The following is a 20,595-nucleotide window of genomic DNA, read 5'->3' on the forward strand; positions in this document are numbered from 1 at the left end:
GGAGTATTGAATTCAATGGGGCTTACTCCCAGGTAGGTGGGATTTGGGTTGCAGCCTTAATCACTAAACCCATATGATACACCCCGTCTCACTTTCTGAGAGTGATCTAGCAGTCCCCGTTACCTGTTTCCATTGCAAAGCTCAGCATATTATTAAATGCTCTCTTGTATTCTGCATTCTTTCGAAACATGGAAAAGCTCTATGAATCCGTCCACTGAGAGCGGCTGAAATGCAGTAAAATTCGAAGAATAGCAGGCTCCTGGCTTCAAAATGATTTTCACTTACATGGCTATGAAGAATAAACGCCACATGGTTCCGTCTGCAAGCGGGGGGGATTCCTACGTAGAGTGGCATCTTCCATTTCATCCGTGCTGAACGGCATAAAAGAAAATAATAATAATGAAAGCAAACTCGCTGACAATAATCTAAACAATGATTCTTTCCCGCGGATTATGCCGAAGGTGCTCTCAGTGCTATAAATATAGTACTGAGAAACCTCTGAATGCTGAGCTTTGTATAATTGTTGTAAGACATGCTAGAGAAAGAAAAGGAAAAGCTACAAGGGATTTGTAACAAAAATGCGTTAATCCTCCATTTGTGCTTGGGTAGTGGAAAAAGAAAAAGAAAGATCATTGGAGAAAGAATATTGCCTCTTTTTTTTAACAGAGTGCAGTTACTGAATTCAAAATTACTAAAGCCAGCCACAACTTCAATCTAAATAGGCTACATTCAGGAATAGAAGCCAACTGTACTGCAATAAACCTGGCACCTATATAAACTATCTTGCATTTGTCAGTTCTCTCAAAATGCTTTATGAGTGCTGTGAACAAGAAGCACATAGTACATTATTTTGACCCCTTGATCTAAGTCATTGATCATTTAGAATAGGGCTGCATACACACGCTACACTTAAATTTATTATTATTATTATTAATCTAGATTTTCACGATAGCCTACAAAAGAGAACCATAAAACAAATATAAAACAGATCAAAAACATCAGAAACAAAAGCAATTATCATAGCAACAGTAAACAAACAAAGAAACAAACAAAAAGCCCCACCAACAATAGATATAAAACCAGTTAAAATCCTGGGCAATCTTTTATTTTGTTGAAAATGTCTAAAACTTGGCTTGCCCGGAGATACACAATACACACCGAAAGCACACAAAGTCACCCCAAAAATGCTGGAAACTGTGCTTATCCTTCACAGAGCTGTAATTCCCAGCGCCCTTAACAAAATACAGTTCCCAAGTTTATCTGGCGAAAGTCGTGTGCTTTAAATATATGGTATGTACAGTGCCCAGATATGAGAAATAGGGACTGCTTAATCACTTATGACTTTACGGCTGGATCACAAGGTATTCTGTTTTTGTTTTTGTTTTTTTAAAAAAACCTTTATTGGGAGGTGGGACCTCCTAATTGTGATGGATTCTTAGGAGAGAAAGCCAGACCAGCATTCCCTTCCAAGACTTTATATTGTCTTTCACATTTATTTAGCTAGTTGCGTGTCAAGGCCCCCCAGGAAACCCCCGAACAAAGACACAGTTCACACAACATTTTTGTTTTGGTTTTTGGCATAATTTTGGCCACAACTTTATTGAATTGCAGTATGTGAGTGGTTGCTTAGGCATTAGTTAGCGACTATCTGTTCCCACATAGAGGTAGGAACAGAACTGACAACTGCAAGCCTGCGGAAGTCAGTAAGGGTAAACATTTTTGGGGAGAGAATGGAGCTGGGTGCCAGGCTCTCACCTCTCCCCAAATGCTCCCAGGGGCTCTTGCGTGGCCCTAGCCCCTTGACAGGGGTTCGGACAAGAGCATAGCAAGCCCCTGGATTCCTTTACCAGAATACCCTTGCTGCAGCAGCATTGGAGGGGCAGCCACAGCCAACCACATTCCCTCCACCAATCAAAATTAACCAATGCCTAACCGCAACTTTACAAGTTGTGACAGTTTGCTACGCAGTAGGCAAAAAACCGGGTGGCGCTGTGGGTTAAACCACAGAGCCTAGGACTTGCCGATCAGAAAGTTGGCAGCTCAAATCCCCACGACGGGGTGAGCTCCCGTTGCTCGGTCCCTGCTCCTGCCAACCTAGCAGTTCGAAAGCACGTCAAAGTGCAAGTTGATAAATAGGTACCGCTCCGGTGGGAAGGTAAACGGCGTTTCCATGTGCTGCTCTAGTTCACCAGAAGCGGCTTAGTCATGCTGGCCACATGACCCGGAAGCTGTACGCCGGCTCCCTTGGCCAATAAAGCGAGATGAGCGCCGCAACCCCAGAGTCGGTCACGACTGAACCTAATGGTCAGAGGTCCCCTTTACCTTTTAGGCAAGAAACCAAATGGCACTGGCCAATCAGCCAAATGGTAAAAATTCCTACCAGGCCCCTGCCCCAAAGCAGATGACCTCATGACAGGTATAGCAAGGTCAGCACCAACAAACCCTAAATATAGGGAAGGTGGGCAGGTGATCCGATGTGCGCAGTGAAAAGAGGCAGCTCAATGTTGCACATAGGGAATAAATAGCACCTCCATCAATCAAATAAAATTGCAACATTAAATTCTCCCCATCAACAATTGGAGGTGCCTAATCAAATTCATGGCCATCCATACTAACCCGCCCAGCAACTGGGAATGTCATGGTTTTCCCCACCGCAACACATGCTCTCCATGAAGGAGAACCCGCTTTATTTCATTTCTATCTTTCCTCCAAGGCGCTCAAAGTAGGAAGCATGGTTTCCACCAGCTTTGGAAGCCATCTAGCCAAGTCCATCCACCAGGAAGGAGTATGTGAGACCTAGAATCACAGAACTGTAGAGTTGGAAGAGACCCTGAGGATCATCTAGTCCAACAATGTCCAACTGGTCGACCGCGATCGAGAGGTAGATCGCCATGGTGTTCCTGGTTGATTGCGGTAGTTAAAGCAGTGATTGCCCAGTTGCTCTTGAGCGATTATGACATGCCCCGCCCCCGGCACTACGTCCCATTGCTGCCGCTGGCACTGTTGTGAAGGGTTTTATTCCCTGTATCTGCGACAGAGTGGGGGGAGGTCAGCGGACTGTTGGGCGAGCAGCTCAACAACTCTGGTCAATCATTCCTAAAAAAAGCTTGACAAGTATGGGCAATGACAATGGGTAGATCACTGCCAGTTTTATTATACTGTAAGGGATGCGGGTGGCACTGTGGGTTAAACCACAGAGCCTAGAACTTGCCAATCAGAAGGTTGGCGGTTCGAATCCCCGTAACGGGGTGAGCTCCCGTTGCTCGGTCCCTGCTCCTGCCAACCTAGCAGTTCGAAAGCACGTCAAAGTGCAAGTAAATATATAGGTACTGCTCCGGCGGGAAGGTAAACGTTGTTTCTGGTTCACCAGAAGCAGCTTAGTCATGCTGGTCACATGACCCGGAAGCTGTATGCCGGCTCCCTTGGCCAATTAAGCAAGATGAGCGCTGCAACCCCAGAGTCGGCCACGACTGGACCTAATGGTCAGGGGTCCCTTTATCTCTACCTTACTGGGAATAGATTGCAGTCTCTAGAGAGTTGGGTGCGCCTGATTTAGACCAACCCCCTGCTATCCAGGTCTATGCAGCTGCCCCATACTGGAATCAAACCTGCAACCTTGGCAAACAACTGAGCTGTCCAGGCTGACCAGCCAGTAATTTGCTCCCCTTCTGTTTACCCTTGTGTCTTGTTCATGCAAATACAAATACAAGTGTAATAAGAATTTTAAGGTCTTAGATATATATTAAATGTTCATAAATGTACCAAGCAAACACATACATAAATATATATATAAACCACATGTCTGAAGCAGCACAGGAAAACAGTCCTGAAACCATTTTGACTCCCAAGCTGACCAAATGTTTCTCTGCAAGGAGGGAGGAGGTGAAAAAACCTTCCTTGTTACAGGAATTTAGTAATCACCATTTCAAAGGGTGACAGACTACCAAGAAAAGACTACCAGGAAAGGCAGTCAGATAAGGCATTATCAGATAACCTGGCAGACAGGAAAAACAACAGCATTCAAATTTCTGTTGTAGACCACCTTTTCTGTGATGTAGGTATGAAGTTTGTGGGGGGTGGTCTTGGGTTACACCCCTTCTGTGATGTATGTGTGATGTATGGAGGGGTGGTCTTGAGCTCCAGGGCAGGGAATTTAAAATGTCTATATAAGGGCAGGCACACCTTTGTTCTGGGTCCTCCTCCTTTTTTTGTGTGTGAGGGGAGCACCCTGTTACAACAGATCAATAAAGATCAGTCTTACTGGCTGCTTTGCTTCTCAATATTCTCTGGTTGGCCTCTGTTATTTTCTCCTACCAATAGGGAACCCACATAAGGACTCTATACGGGCTCTTGGATACCCCATAAAGGGAAAAGGGCAGATTTTGTTTACAACATAATGATGGTTTGGGAATATGTTCTAGTGTTGATACAAGGAGTTCCTAAGTGAAGAAGTCTTTTTTTCCTTTTAAACTAGAGAGGTTCTTGTGGTTTAGACTCCTCGGAGCCTTTTTGCTGGAGTATGTGGTTTCGACGGCAAAAAATCTTTTCATTCCGATGTGTGAAACGGATGTTCGGAGTTCAAACGTGGATGAAACAATTATCTTGAAAAAGATATGTTTGAGAATTTGCATTCTTTGTTCTCCAGTCATTTTTGAAGTGGCAGGTTAATGACACAACCTGTAAAGCATATGCATCATAATTCTTAGATCAGCCCCTGAAGAAGGGAAAAATTGTTTCCGAAAAGCATCTGGTACCAATAAATGAATTTGGGACTTTTTGAGAGAAACAACTGTTTTCTCTCTTGTTCTTGTGTCGATCTTTGTTTTCCCAAGTTATTCTGGTGCCAAAGGCACTAACTCCCATAAACGCTCTCTGGCAGTAAAAATAATAATGCAACAATAGTGGATTAAATAACTTCTAGACATAGCTGTCACAGATGGCTGCCTCATTCTGCATAATACTAAGACTGGCTCTGATTATGTGAACCAGCTCTCTCTCTCTCTCTCTCTCCCACACACAATTTTCCGCAGTAACATGTAAGCACTTGCTAAGCACTTTCTGTCCAGAAAGGCTTCTGTCACAACAAATACCATATTTTTCACTCTATAGGACGCACTTTTCCCCCTCCAAAAATTAAGGGGAAATGTTTGCGCGTCCTATGGAGAGACTGCAGGCTCCTTGGCTTCAGCAAAAGCACCGCGAAGCCTCCAAAGCACAGAGGGAGTGCTTTCTGGCTTTTGGATAGCCCCACGAAGCCTCCACAGGGCACGGGGATGAAGGCTCCCCGTGCCCTGTGGAGGCTTCATGCAAAGCTAGACCAGCTATCCCAGCGGCTATCCCAGAAGCCAGAACAGCAAGAGGCTATCCCAGAAGTCAGATCCTTCATGCTGTTCTGGCTTCTGGGATTCAGAATTTTTTGTTTGTTTGCTTCCTCCTCCCCAAACTAGGTGCGTCCTATCGTCTGGTGCATCCTACAGAGCGAAAAATACGGTATGTTAGTCTTTAAGGTGCCACAAGACTCTTGAATTGTTCCCCCCTCTTCCCTGCGACATGATAAATTAAGAACAATAATCAGAAACTACCCTGAAGTTATAAATGCACAGCAAATTTTGCTGGAGGAACTATTTTTGGTTGCTACATTTTTCCCCCAGAAGTGGGAACAAAGAAGCACAGATTCAAAGAAAAAAACATTATAAGGGATAACCAACAGACAAATGGATCAGCTGAAATGGAAAGAACTCGGTGTGTTTTGAAGTGTAGAGATAAAGGCAGTATTCAAATAGCATAGCAAAAATGCACCTCAAAAATCAGTAACTTTCAAACAGGCATCGGTGGACAACGTTATCTAATCCACCCGTTCTTCCACTGCTCCCCCATCTCACCTAAACTTAATTTCATAATATCATTCCTTGGTATTTGACTCCCATCTTCAGACTTGGAAGTTCCTCCAAACAAATAAATGTCCTGAAAGGAAGAACAAAAGAAACTGTAGCAAAAGTAATAAATAACTCAGCATTATCTTTGCTTTGTCCTTCTCTACGGCAACATCCACACAAAAATATAGTTACTGGAGTTGGGTTTTTTTTCCATGTCTCATTAAAGGCCTTCTTTCGATGAATAGTCAGAAAGTCCATTTTTTTGTAACAGTAAACTGTTCCTGCCAAATGTCTTGCAGAGGCTTGACATTAATACCTATGCTGAACTTTATTGGTAACGTTATTTGTCCACTTTTAAAAAAAGTTTTTATTTATGCTTTTTAAGTTTATACATTTCATTAGTTTCACAATCAATTTAACATTTCGAAGTTTGACTTCCTTCCCCCTCTTTCTGCAGTTTCTTAATATATATTTTTTATAAAATATCTTTTGCATATCCAAATTCATTTAATTTGCTCATTTAATTATCTACTTTAAATATATACTTTTATGAAACTGCAGGTTATTATGATAATTCTGCCAATGCTTTTATTGGTTTGCAATTTATCTGTAAATATTCCATAAACCATTTCCATTCTTTTATAAAAAGTTTGTTATCTTGATTTCTTATTCTTCTGGCAAATTTCGCCATTTCTGCATATTCCATAATTTTTGGATCTATTCCTCCTTTGGTGGGACTTCTGCTTCTTTCCACTTTTGGGCAAGTAGCATTCTCGCTGCTGTAGTAGCATACATAAATAAATTTCTATACAATTTAGGTAGTTCTGTCCCTCTAATTCCCAAACACATATATTTGCCCACTTTTGCTGGGGGCAGAGAAGCAGCTATCTGCTAATCTGAGTTACCATTAGAAAACGCAGATGGCTATGAACAACTTCCATCCTACAAAGTAGACTCAGGGGATCCCTTGATCCCTTCTCATTGTTGATGTCTGGACGTCTGCTGTAATCCTTTGTCTCACCTACACACCTCAATGAAACATCTGAGGACACATGCGGACCAATACTGCTGGTTGCCTTGGAAATGGCCGGCTTCTGCTAATTAACAATCTGCTAAAACACTCTGGGATTGATTGGACTGTGGCCAACTCACCTCGCCTTGCATTTCAGAGGACTCCCAATGACAGGTGTGGCCTGGCAAACCAATAGGGAGGCTTTTCTGCATAGACATGGCGATATTCCGCATAACTAAGCACCGCTGAAATTCGAAGTGCAATGAGGAAGGATGGGGATGGAAGAAAACAACAACAACTGCTCTTTGGTGCTCAATCAGAACTAACAGGAATTTGGGTTTACCCTAGATTGCCATTTGTTCTGATATACCACGAAAGAGCAGGTTTTCCCTTGGAAAGGAATGGGGCAAGGGGGAAAACTCCTCGGACCCATGCTTAGAAAGCGTGGGTCAAGCAGGAAACTGCCAGGACTGTGCTTTCTAGGCACAGCACATGTGGAAGTGTGGATGAGCCCTGTATTCATATTTACAGTGGTACCTCTGGTTACGAACTTAATTTGTTCCAGAGGTCTGTTCTCAACCTGAAACCGTTCTTAACCTGAGGTACCACTTTAGCTAATGGGGCCTTGTGCTGCCGCCGCAGCGCAATTTCTGTTCTCATCCTGAGGTAAAGTTCTTAACCTGAGGTACTACTTCCGGGTTAGCGGAGTCTGTAACCCAAAGTGCTTGTAACCCGAGGTGTTTGTAACCTGAGGTACCACTGTGTATATATATATATATATATATATATATATATATATATATATACACACAGATAAATAATTGCAGTCACCTGTGTATTGCAACTATGTACATTTTACAATTTTTTATGTGCTGTAAGCCACCCAGTGTGGCTGGGGAAACCCAACCAGATGGGCGGGGTATAAATAAGAAAATTATTATTCAGAGGGGAGTGAATGGGGCTGGGCACTATAACGTCACCCCTCCCCGCATGCTCCCAGGGGCATGCACGGCCCTAGCCCCTTGCCGGGAATACGGACTAAAACATGGCAAACCCCTTACTGGTTTTCGCTGGAATCCGGAAGTCAGTTCTGTCCCTGGGCATTTTAATAAAGTTGTGGCCAAAATTATGCCAAAACCCTTAAACAAAAATTCTGTGTGAATTGTGATTTATTTATGGGGTGGCTTTGGACCTCAATAGGCAACATCATTTGAAACAGAAGATTGAAACTGACAGGCTTTTACCTTATCATGGTGAGCTGTAAATGTGTGCTGTGTCCTTCCGATGGGCTTTTCTCCCTTGACGTCACACTTCTGCCACGTTAACAATACTTGGGAAGAGGAGAGAAGAAAACAAGCAAATAGAACCTGCATTGCATCCTGGGGGGTTTTTTGCATCAGGGAATGCAGTTCATGGCCTTCGATATTTCCATCCATTTATTCTTATAAAAACAGAGCTAACCTCCCATCGTCCCAGACTGGAACTTATTGGGCAGCCAAATAACTAAATAGTGTAGGGAATTCTAAGCATTCCTAACAGCACTTTTTTTGGTATAATTTTTATTACATTTTATGTTTTACATTTTAGAATATTCATTTAAACAACCTTAAAATATCAATGCCTTCCCTTCTACTCTTTCCATGGTTCATTTTGCATAACATAAATCCCTGCATATTTTATATAAACTGAACCATTCAGTATTCTATTATTACATCCATCAAAACATATTTACACTGTTGAATCTGTCTTAATGCTGCCCTCGTTTTCAAATATACACAATTCCCCCCCATATATTCAATAAACATTTTCCAATCTTCTTTAAACGTAGGTTCTTCTTGTTCTATATGTTAAATCTGCAAGCTGTGCATATTCTGTCAACTTAAGTTGCTATTCTTCTTTAGTTGGGACCTCACTCATTTTCCATTTTTGGACTAACCAAATATGAGCCGCAGTAGTGGTGTACATAAATAACCTTTTTTGACACCTGGGACTTTCCGTCTGAATTATCCCCATCAATAAGGACTCTGGCTTTTTGGGGAAAGTACTTTTAAACATCTTTTTCAATTCATTACGAATTATTTCCCAATACTCTTTTACCCTTTTACAGGTCCACCACATATGACAGAACGTACCCTCAGTCTCACTGCATCTCTCATTGTACTCTTAAGTTGCATTATCTAATTTTACGCCCACAAATTTTGGAGCATTTGATTAGAGACTGCAGGCTTGTGAAGCAACCATCAGCCTAGTAACGGCTGACATTATTAAGGGAGAATATTTCAGGGCTATTTTTAGGCAATCTGAGAAAGAACTAGTTTTTGGAATGTTTCCTGGCAACACGGTACCATCTTTGAAAGCAAAGCATTGAAAAAGCCAGTGTCCCAACAACATCAGTCGGTGAGGGTCAGGGTGGTATAAAACTGCAATGAAGAATTTCACAGTATTTGACATGATGAAGAACTGAGCTCTGTGGAAGCCGAGGACCCAACATGGCTTTTTTGGGAGATGGCCAGTGAGCCAACAGGAAATGGTGTACAGTTATACATAAGGGAACTCTTTAAGAACTCTTGAGTTCTTAAGGGATCGAAACCAAGTTAATCGTACTTAGTTCCCATTACAATCAACAGGACAGGCTAGCCGTAACTAACTTTTTACAGAAGTGTAATTAATTTGGCCTGGATTCACTAAATTTTTAATACAGTTTAATTGCATTAATTGTATAATACAATTTTGATACAATTAAGTGTCAAATGCCCCAGTGCTTATCAGTTATCCAAGTGCCTTTGCAGAAAAGTGGAAACTGGGAACAGGCAAACTTCTTACTGAATAATGATACAGAATGCATGTTTTTACTTATATCTCCATAAATTGTGTTTTTTCCCCTGGTTTATAGTGTGTTCAAAGCTGATTATCATGAGTAAAGATCCATCTGAAGTCTGGCTCTGATTTTCTCAGAGGTTTGTACTGAGGTACAAACAAAAGTGGTACAGTGTTGTTGCATTGGCTTTCATCTATTTGTAACCCCCCCCCCCAAAAAAAAACACCCCAGTTATTCATACAGTGAGGGAAATGATCTGTAATAACGAAAGACACCTGTGTCCAGTGCAAACAGATCAGTGCAATATTCATCTTGGTCGGAACAACCTCCAAACATATAGATGATTTCTCCGATCGTTGCAAAAGCATGGCCTGATCTGAAAAGTTAAAACATCATTTGTATTTAACAGTGTGCCTTGCAGCTCACTCAGACAGAATTAGAAATGCCATGGAAATCAAAAGTATATAAGGTTGCCCCCCCCCGACTGTTCTCTTTGGGGGGGGGGCAGGTGTATTCTGCAAGATGCCATTGCTGCTGTTATAAGAATTTAAGGTCATATATAAAAAAATTAAATGTTCATAACTGTATATATAAACCACATGTCTGAAACCCCACAGAAAAGGTCTTGAACAAATTGTCCTCAAATATTTCTCTGCAAGGTCAAAGTGGGAAACCTCCCCATTGTCTCTTTCCTCACAAATCCTGTCTTAAGGGCACATTCAAGATATGAACAGGGTGTGAGCCTGTGACGTGTGACCTAAATTCAGGAATTAAGTACAGTGGATGCTCGGGTTGCGAACGTGATCCGTGCGGGATGCACATTTGCAACCTGCAGTGTTCGCAACCCCCAGCTGCGGTTCGGCACTTCTGCGCATGCGCAACCACCAAAACTCGTAAGTAACCCGTTCTGGTACTTCCGGGTTTTGGCGCGTCTGTAACCCGAAAAAAGGCAACCTGAAGCGCCTGTAACCCGAGGTATGACTGTACTTATACTAATAAAAGAGTGGCCAAAACCCGGATAATGCAATCAGGTAATTTGCCAGACAGGAGATAAACAACGCACTCAGATTTCTGTTGTAGACTGCCTTTTCTGTGATGTATGTATGATGTTTCTGGGGGTGGTGGTCTTGGACTTCAGGGCGGACAATTTAAAATGTCTATATAAGGCCTTGCGCACCATTGTTCTGTGTCCTCCTCCTCTCTCCTGCGTGTGAGGGGAGCACCCTGTTGCAACAGTTAATAAAGATCAGGCTTACTAGCTGCTTTGCTTCTCAATATTCTCTGGTTGGCCTCTGTTATTTTCTCCTACTGACAGAGAACCTACAAAAGGGCTCTTGGGTACGCCATAAGGGAAAAGGAGCAGGTTATTTTTACTTATATCACTGCCATTACAGTGCATTAGTGGTAGATGTACACTGGATCATTCCGTGATGCTTCCCTAACGCTGCCACATCATTGCCACCTGCTGTAGCATGACAGAAAACAAACTGGAACATTCGTTGTATGAAAAGTTATAGGATTTCAGCATGACGTGACAAGGGTTGCACTGACTGGAACTGAAGCAGTATATGAGACTTGAAAACCTTTGCAGGTGCAAACGGTATTGAAACCGGGATCATGCAGTGCCAGATTTACGTATAAGCTAGTCAAGCTATAGCTTAGGGCCCCACTCTCTTGGGGGCACCCAAAAATATTTAAAGGAAAAAAACCTGGATGTACATTTCCAAAATATAAGATAAAAAAACAAATAAAATAAAACGTACATACAGCAACAGTGTTTTGTGTTGTGTAGGCTCCTATGATGTAAGTAATGGGCCCCGCCTGCTAGCCTGCTCCCTCAAATATCACTGGTTTGCTCATTTCTATATGTAGGGTACGGGACACAGGTGTCGCTGTGGTCTAAACCACTGAGCCTAGGGCTTGCTGATCAGAAGGTTGGCGGTTTGAATCCCTGCGACGGGGTGAGCTCCAGTTGTTCGGTCCCTGCTCCTGCTAACCTAGCAGTTCGAAAGCACATCGAGCACAAGTAGATAAATAGGTACCGTTCTGGCGGGAAGGTAAATGGCGTTTCTGTGTGCTGCTCTGGTTCTCCAGAAGCAGCTTAGTCATGCTGGCCACATGACCCGGAAACACTGTCTGCGGAAAAACGCCGGCTCCTTCGGCCTATAGAGCGAGATGAGCATCACAACCCCAGAGTCGTCTGCGACTGGACCTAACGGTCAGGGGTACCTTTACCTTTATATAGAGGGTGCCTACATTCTGCATGGACTGGTTGCATGGCAACATGTGCAAATGGCTTTAGATACCTATTAGGTCCATAAATTACCATATAGCATATATTCAACACACACACAAAAACAGCGACAATTTGTTGTTGACAAAGGACAGCTGGACATATAAAGGGCCCCATTACCTTCAGTAGCTTAGGGCCTCATCATACCTAAATCCAGCCCTGAGGCAGTCAAGAACACAAATAATTGTTGGAATTCTGCCTGGGTCAGAGGAATGTGCCACAAGCGTAGGCACCGGCAGATATTCCTGTCGACCTCCCTGCGTCTCCCAACCTCTGCTGATAAGCAGGCGAGGTCCGGCGATTCTTCTCAGATGTATGAGAGGAACACACCGTTCTTCCTCTCTCCCCTTTGGTGTCCCCAGGGAGGGGAAAGAAGCAGACAGAAAACTATTTACATCATTTATTTCTGCCTCTTACATCAGTACAGAGAATCATGTCTGCACTCAACAACAGCAAGAAGAAAAACTCCTCCCAAGTACATCCAGTACGGGTCATATGACACACACACACACTGAGCTAACATCCGGTGCTCAGTACAGAATGGACTGCCCCTTTGTTCCCATGGCAACAGTCACAAACATCCTGTCTGGCTTTCCAGCCACAAGCAGCTGGCTGAGCTGCTAGAGCTTTTGCTTGCTGCAGCATTGGTGCTTTATGGTAACATACTCCCCCTAAAGTATCAATGTGTGCTGCGAGCAAAGCGTCATCCAGAGAAGAAAACAAACAGTTGTTATATTTATAACATTCCCCTGTTGTTTCAGTTCCACCCTTGGAACTACCCGCCACTGGTTTAACCAATGTACCTCTCTGGTTGTGTGACTTCGCATTACCTCGGTTAACAACTCTCTGTTGTGCCTTTGTCTCTGACTCAGACACAGCTTCAATCTGTCCTTGGTCGTTTTCAATAGCAACGTATGCAAGGTTAGCAAACTCCTTTGAATACCTCTTGGGTGGTACACCCTTCGTTGCTCTCTCAGACCTACGTAAAAGGTTCTGATCCTCTGTGCTCACTGGTTCAACCTTTGAACTCTCTGGAGAACCAGTACTAAGCTTAATCAATGGTTCATCCTCCTCTTCTGAGGGTCTAGTCATTATGTGAGATTTCCTCTCAATGACTGTGACAACTGAGCTGTCTGAGCTATCGCTGTCATCATCAGTACTACTGAACTCAATAAGATCAAACTCATCATCATCACCATCATCAGAATCGTTTCCTGTGGGAAATGTCTGTACTATCCGCTCTTGCTTTGGAGCACTCTCTAGGAACTTTGTGAGAATCACCTGACCAGATTCAGACAAAATTACTCTGTAGAGACCCTTTTCATAACCCACAAAAATGCCTCTGGCATTCTTTACTCCACCTGGAGCTTCTGTTCTCACATGAGACCCGAAAACCTTAAAATAGGCAACAGAAGGTTTTCTATTGAACAGCTTCTCAAAAGGAGAACATCCCAACTCTGTTGAGACTTTTCTCAACCACACATGAAGATAGGACGCTAGCGATTCGGCCCAATATACATGTGGCAAATGTGAACTCAGCAATTGCGCATTCATCCCCTTTTGCAATTCTTTGTTCACTCTCACACAGACCCCCCTGTTCCACGCTTCTTGCGAGACAGCAACTTTGTGGTCTATCCCTTTTCCATCCAGGAACTTCTGAAACTTCTGTAACAGAAAAACTTGTTTGTCATCTGTGAAAAGACAATCAATGTTAGCATCATGCATACTTTTAACCTTGTCACAAAACTCCTGAAACTTTTCTAAAGTTTCTTGCGGTTTCTCCATCATATAAACCCAAGAATAATTAGTGAAACAATCCACACACAAAAGGTAATACTTTGCACTGCCTCTAGATGGTTCTAGAGGACCAATCACATCAGCATACACCCGCTGAAATGCTCTGTCGACCTTCTTGGTCTTGGTCACCCCTGCAAGAGAGATTTCGTTAGAAACAGTGGAATTACATTTCATGTAATCACTTTGATCAAAAGTCAACAAATACAGTCCATCTTTCTCCTTGGCAGTAAGAAACAGTTCTCCATCTTTGTAGATCTTGCAGCTTTTAGCATCATAGGACAGTTTCAGTCCTTTCTTTGCAATCTGCGACACGCTCAGCAGATTAAATCTCAGTTCTGGAACCAGGTAAACATCATTTATAGTCAAGTTCAGACTCTCAAGATACACAGTCCCAATTCCAGTCGCTTCCAACTCTTGACCGTTGGCCTGTTTCACAGTGAAGCTTTGCTTCTTCAACGTCGAAAATAGTCCTCTGTGCGGGCACAAATGTTTTGTACAGCCCGTGTCGATTATGAATGCGTTCCCAACATCTGGCGTGGTTCCTTTCGCCATCATAGCCTTTGCAGGTTTCACCTGGCACTTGGTACGGCTTTTGCCTGACGCCTGAGGCTTCGTAGAGCTGCTCTTTGCTCCTCTTGACTGGCGCGGCTTCTTACAGTTTCGCTGTAGATGCCCAGTCTGTCCACAATTGTAGCATCGGACAGCACTCAATGCTACACCATGCTCTCCAGTAGCATCATCAGTGGGGGAATTAGAACTCTGTTCTTCCCTCCCCCTGTCTTTTTCTTCCAGTGCAGCAAGTCTGTCGTGTTCATTCAGGACCACAGCACAAACTCTCTCCGCGGTCAGCTGCGCGGCCGGTAGGGAACCAAGCTGACTGGCAACAACCTTGTAGGTGCGGCTAAGGCTGTTTATCATCATGAAGCAAAACACTTCCTCCTGAAGACGAAAATTGCGTTCCACCATCTGTTGACGCAGAAACTTCATTTCTGTCAGGTGCGCTTGAACATCTCCATCAGGCGCAAGTCTCAGATTGGTCAATTTCTCAAAATACAGCAACGCTGAAGAACCAGCATCTCTCTGATGCGTTGTACGCAGCGTGTCCCATACCTCTTTCGCATTTTCTAAATGCTGAACATGCACCAACTGATCATCTGAGACACACAGAATTATAGCAGTCCTGGCCCTTACGTTCTGTGACTCCCAACCTCTGGTTGGTGCTGCAGGGATGGGGTTTTCAATTACATCAAAAAGCCTCTGATTCTGCAGCAGGGCCTTCATCTTTACAGACCAAGATGAATAATTGTCATTGGTTAAGGAAGGAGGGCAAGGCAAAGCTCCTTTCTTGGCATCCATCTTGAAGCCAAGCCTCCAGCTCACTATGTCAAACAAACTGTAAAATCCAACAGTTGATTTTTCCTTTCTCACGCAGGCAAACTGCAAATTGTTTACGCTCTTTGCACCTGGCAGCTAAACTCAGGCTGCTATTGAAAAGTCCCTTCCAAGAGCTCGTAAACCTTGTAGCCTAAACATTCTCTGGTTTTGTTTCGCTTTCCCAGGCTCACAGTCAGAGTCCAGCCCCTTTGCCAGTAACTTTCCGTTACTTAGCAACAATGCATTTCAATGGGACTTCTTATCTACCACAAAAATTTGTGGAATGCAGGCCTCTTCCTCCGGAGCTTTTGTTTTCTTTGAAACGCAGCTCCGTGAACCAGGGAATTAATCTTCCTGCGTTCACACTTTTAGCCCGAAATGCAGCATACCTTGAACTTTGTTGCTCTGGAAAACACCTCTTCTTTCCATCAGCTGTCTGTGGAGCCTCTGGCTGCTTTCAGACGCTTTCTCCCTCCTTGGAGCAGAGGAGGACAATCCACCAGCCTCTCATGCAGAGGTCGATGGATCGAAACCATCCTCTGCTACCACTGTTGGAATTCTGCCTGGGTCAGAGGAATGTGCCACAAGCGTAGGCACCGGCAGATATTCCTGTCGACCTCCCTGTGTCTCCCAACCTCTGCTGATAAGCAGGCGAGGTCCGGCGATTCTTCTCAGATGTATGAGAGGAACACACCGTTCTTCCTCTCTCCCCTTTGGTGTCCCCAGGGAGGGGAAAGAAGCAGACAGAAAACTATTTACATCATTTATTTCTGCCTCTTACATCAGTACAGAGAATCATGTCTGCACTCAACAACAGCAAGAAGAAAAACTCCTCCCAAGTACATCCAGTACGGGTCATATGACACACACACACACTGAGCTAACATCCGGTGCTCAGTACAGAATGGACTGCCCCTTTGTTCCCATGGCAACAGTCACAAACATCCTGTCTGGCTTTCCAGCCACAAGCAGCTGGCTGAGCTGCTAGAGCTTTTGCTTGCTGCAGCATTGGTGCTTTATGGTAACAATAATATCATTGCACAATAAGGAGGATGTCTGAAGGAACCCAAATAAGCAATGTGGTAAACATTAGGAAATAAACATAAACTCAAGCAATGTGAATGTTCCTCCCCTTTGAAAGAAGAAGTGATACATACAGTCATGAGGGTTTTTTTTGTGGGGGTGGTGGTAAGCTGTATGCTTGAGCCCTACTCCCTTCTAATTCATGGATCCAGAATGGATTGAATTGCTGGAAGAGCCAGACCAGCCTGGTAATAGCCCACTAAAAATGGGTCATTAAGGGAACAAAGGGAGTGGCTCTGTGCCAGATGTCAAATGGGTAGGCTTCCCTTCCCCAACTACCTGTCAGTTCAAAAGAGACAAGGTAAGCGTTGAGAGTTGAGTTATGTGAGCTAGAAGCCGGAAAAAAGCTAAACCCTGGGAAAGCAGAAAGAGACATAGACAGAGACAGAGAGAATGCAGTGGCCAGCTACATTATGGTTACCAGATTTTTTTTAATGAATCTGGGGACACTTTTTTTTTTTTTTTTTTTTTAAGCTGAGTAGCAACAGGGAGTCAGTAGTTGGGATGGTGAGGCAAAAGATCCTGGGCTCAAGCACACATGCATATTGTATAAAGGTGCAAAGCCCTTCTTTCGCAACCTGTGAAACATAAATGCGCAGAGTTTTTTAAAAATTGGGCAACGGCCGCTCACTAACAACTCCCGAGCCTCCGCTGATCAGTCAAAACAAAGGGGGCAGGGGGTAGGAGATCTGTACCGCCGGACGTCCCCGGTTCCCCTTTGGCAGTGGCAGCAACAGCGGCAGTCAGCAGCCCGGAGCCAGCCTGGTAGCGCAGTTGGCTCTGGCTGGCTTCAGGAGCTGCTTGCTGCTCGCTGCTGTGGCGCCCGTCAGTTTGCCTCCCGGAAGTCCCCATATGATGTGTCTTGTGCAAAACACATCATATGGGGACTTCTGGCAGCGAGCAGCGAGCAGCAAGCAGCTCCTGAAGCCAGCCAGAGCCAACTGCACTACCAGGCTGGCTCCGGGCTGCTGAGGCTGCCGCTGCCACGTTTCCCGGGGACAGATTTGCAAATCTGGGGACATTCCGGGGACAAAATTTGTCTGGTGACATATTTGTGGAACCAGGGATGTCTGGTAACCCTAAGCTAGATGCCTCTGGGAAGCCGAACAGCAGAATACGAGAGCAACAGTGCTCTCCTGTCGTTCTTCCTGAAGCATGCCGCTCAGTCACTTAGCCACTCCTCTAGACCTGCACTCTAGGAAGCCCTGAGAGATGCGTCTATACAGCAGCAAGTGTGCTTTTCATGAAATAACTGCTATCAAAACGCACCACTGTCATCTCCTCTGGCGGCAGGTCTGCAGAGGTCAAGTGCTCTCTTTCCTACCATTTGCTGATCCCTTCTGCTCTCTACCATCCAGACCCTCTGAATTAACTCTAAAGGGTTTCAAGTGCACAGCAACTATATCAAGTACCAGCTAAGGAGTTGTGCGAGAAGACCAGGAGTTTATGTGGACTGTCAGTAGGCCCTTGTTTCCTTACTAAGGTAGCTGTTAAGTTGTGGGTGAACATATCAGATGACACAGCGATTCTTCAAACAGCTCTTGTTTATTCACAGGCCAGAACAGAACTGAACTGAAGGGTTCAGCCAGCCTGCTTATATAGAGCTCCACTAGAACGCAACAGTAACCATTTTCTGTAACTATCCAATCACTGAAGGTCACTTTCAATCCCTTATTTGCATATGTGGACCTGAGTGAAAACTATCTACAGTATCCCCCTGCTGGCCAAGGGTGAGAACTTCAGTACATAACGGTAGCCATGCGTCACACTGGCTTACCCTCAGCCATGTCTCCTCTTCTGTTTCTTACTGGTCATCCTCCCTATTCACTAAGTCAGAATGATTTCTAAATCTGCATCTATGCATCAAAACCGAAGCAGGATTTTGTGCAAATCAGTGCCTTCTTCTGTCCTCTTTTCCGGTGATGGGTTCCCTGCATTCCTATTCCTGAACTGCCCCCCCTTCTCAGTCTACTCACTATATGCTCAATCCTTTCCTCCCAAATACAATGGCACCTTGGTTCTCAAGCTTAATCCATTCCCGAAGTCCGTTCCAAAACCAAAGCGTTCCAAAACCATGGCACATTTTCCCATAGAAAGTAACGCAAAATGAATTGATCCGTTCCAGACTTTTAAAAACAACCCCTGAAACAGCAATTTAACATGAATTTTACTATCTGACGAGACCAGTGATCCATAAAATGAAAGCAATAAACAATGTACAGCAGTCACACAATCAATCCATCAGCAGCTGAACTGAGTTCTACACAGTCACAAAAACAAAACACAAACAGCCACAAAAACGCAAAATAAATAGCAAAAACAGACAGACCTCAGTGTGTAACACTCAAAACGGAGCACGTTCAGGTTCCAAAAAAGTTCGCAAACCAGAACATTTACTTCCGGGTTTGCAGTGTTTGGGTTCCAGGTTGTTTGGGTACCAAGGTGTTTGAGAACCAAGGTACCACTGTATATGCTCCTTCCTTTCCTCCCAAATACCTTCTGCCTCTTGCTCCTCTCCCTCGCTGCAACTTTCTAGCCTCATTCCCTGTTTGTGTGTCGTGGCTGAACCTTCTCTCTCCTGTCGCAGCAGCACCACCTCTGAAGCTCAGCCGACATGGCCTCAGCCCAGTATACCTGAAGGAGCGTCTCCACCCCCATCGTTCTGCCCGGACACTGAGGTCCAGCACCGAGGACCTTCTGGCGGTTCCCTCGCTGCGAGAAGCCAAGTTACAGGGAACTAGGCAGAGGGCCTTCTCGGTAGTGGCACCTGCCCTGTGGAATGCCCTCCCACCAGATGTCAAAGAGAAAAACAACTACCAGACTTTTAGAAGACATCTGAGGGCAGCCCCGTTTAGGGAAGCTTTTAATGTTTAATAGATTATTGTACAGTCATACCTTGGGTTACAGATGCTTCAGGTTGCGTTTTTTCAGGTTATGGATGCGCCGAAACCCGGAAATACCGGAACGGGTTACTTCCGGGTTTCGGCGGCCGCACATGTGTAGAAGCGCTAAATCGGGGTTTGCGCATGTGCAGAAGCGCTGCTGTGGGTTGCGAACGTGCCTTCCGCACGGATCATGTCTGCGATCCGAGCGTCCACTGTATTTTAATATTCTGTTGGAAGCCGCCCAGAGTGGCTGGGGAAACCCAGCCAGATGGGCGGGGGTATAAATAATAAATTATTATTATTATTATTATTATTATTACAACACAGTCAATGCTCAGGGATTTGTTGTCCAATAAAATCTGAAATGCCCCAGGTTAGCCAGCTCTGCTGCAGTTGGCCTCTGAGCCCCACTAATTCCCAATAAAAGCAGCACCAACAGCCCATGACTGTGACCACCTGCTATGCCAATTCCCACCCCTGAATAGTGCTATGAAAAGCAATGGGGACAATGAAACTTATTATATGATACACCTGTCATATAGTTGTTTGAGGTGCCAGTAACACATTGCTTCCTGGTTGCATTGCCACATGTAAGGAGACATTAATATTCTGCAGAAAGCCTATTTTGTATGCAATCCTATATAGTCATACCTCGGGTCGAAGTAGCTTCAGGTTAAGTATTTTTGGGTTGTGCTCTGCGGCAACCCGGAAGTAACAGAGCACGTTACGTCCGGGTTTTGCTGCTCGCGCATGCGCAGATGCTCAAAATGACATCACGTGCATGCGCAGAAGCGGCGAAACACGACCTGCGCACATGCGCAGTCGCATGTTATGTTTACTTCAGGATGTGAACGGGGCTCCGGGATGGATCCCATTCGTATCCAAAGTTAGTACTGTATAGGCAAACCTGGAAGTAACCCTCATGGAACTTAGTGGGACTTACATAGGAGTAGACCTGTACAGGATTGCATTGTTGCCACATTTTCAAATATCAAAGACCTGAATGTGTATACAAGTTCCCTTACTGTAAATAAATAATAATTGCATTTTGAAGGAGCACCAAGTCTCCTAAGGCAAGTGAGCTGAAGTGTAATAAGGCTATTATTATTATTTATTGAATTTATATACCGCCCTATACCCGGGGGGTCTCATGGGGGTTCATGGAATAAAATCAAGATATAAAACCACAAAATACGTAACGAAAATGAAAACAGTTGGGATGGGATGGGATGTGGGGTGAGTTGAAGTAGGAACAGGGAATTGGTAAAAATGTACGTGTGTGAGGGGAGGAATCTTGTTTGAGCAAAAGGCACCACTTCCTCCCATGATCAAATTATTGCTTTCCTTGTAGTAAATACAAATATACTGAATAATTTGTTCCATCACAATAACTGTTTCGTTGCCCAGCTCATAAGGAATGTGATTATACAACTGGAACAATACTCATTATTTTTATG

At 44.2% G+C, this 20,595-nt stretch overlaps 1 protein-coding gene across 3 annotated transcripts in view; it reads right to left on the reverse strand.

Moving 5' to 3' along the window:
* LOC308458119 (kelch domain-containing protein 3-like) overlaps positions 1–20,595 on the reverse strand; it is an 80,336-nt gene that overhangs the window by 37,741 nt on the left and 22,000 nt on the right. For all 3 annotated transcript variants that reach the window (XM_080972832.1, XM_080972833.1, XM_080972834.1), the window contains exons 9-12: positions 9,982–10,082; positions 8,133–8,218; positions 5,883–5,964; positions 286–371 (exon numbers count right to left, since the gene is read on the reverse strand). In XM_080972832.1, the coding sequence (XP_080828958.1) occupies positions 286–371; positions 5,883–5,964; positions 8,133–8,218; positions 9,982–10,082 (355 nt within the window). The remainder of the gene's footprint in view (positions 1–285; positions 372–5,882; positions 5,965–8,132; positions 8,219–9,981; positions 10,083–20,595) is intronic.

The sequence above is a fragment of the Podarcis pityusensis genome (assembly GCF_964106645.2).
Source record: "Podarcis pityusensis genome assembly, chromosome: 11".
Classification (NCBI taxonomy): Eukaryota; Metazoa; Chordata; class Lepidosauria; order Squamata; family Lacertidae; genus Podarcis; species Podarcis pityusensis.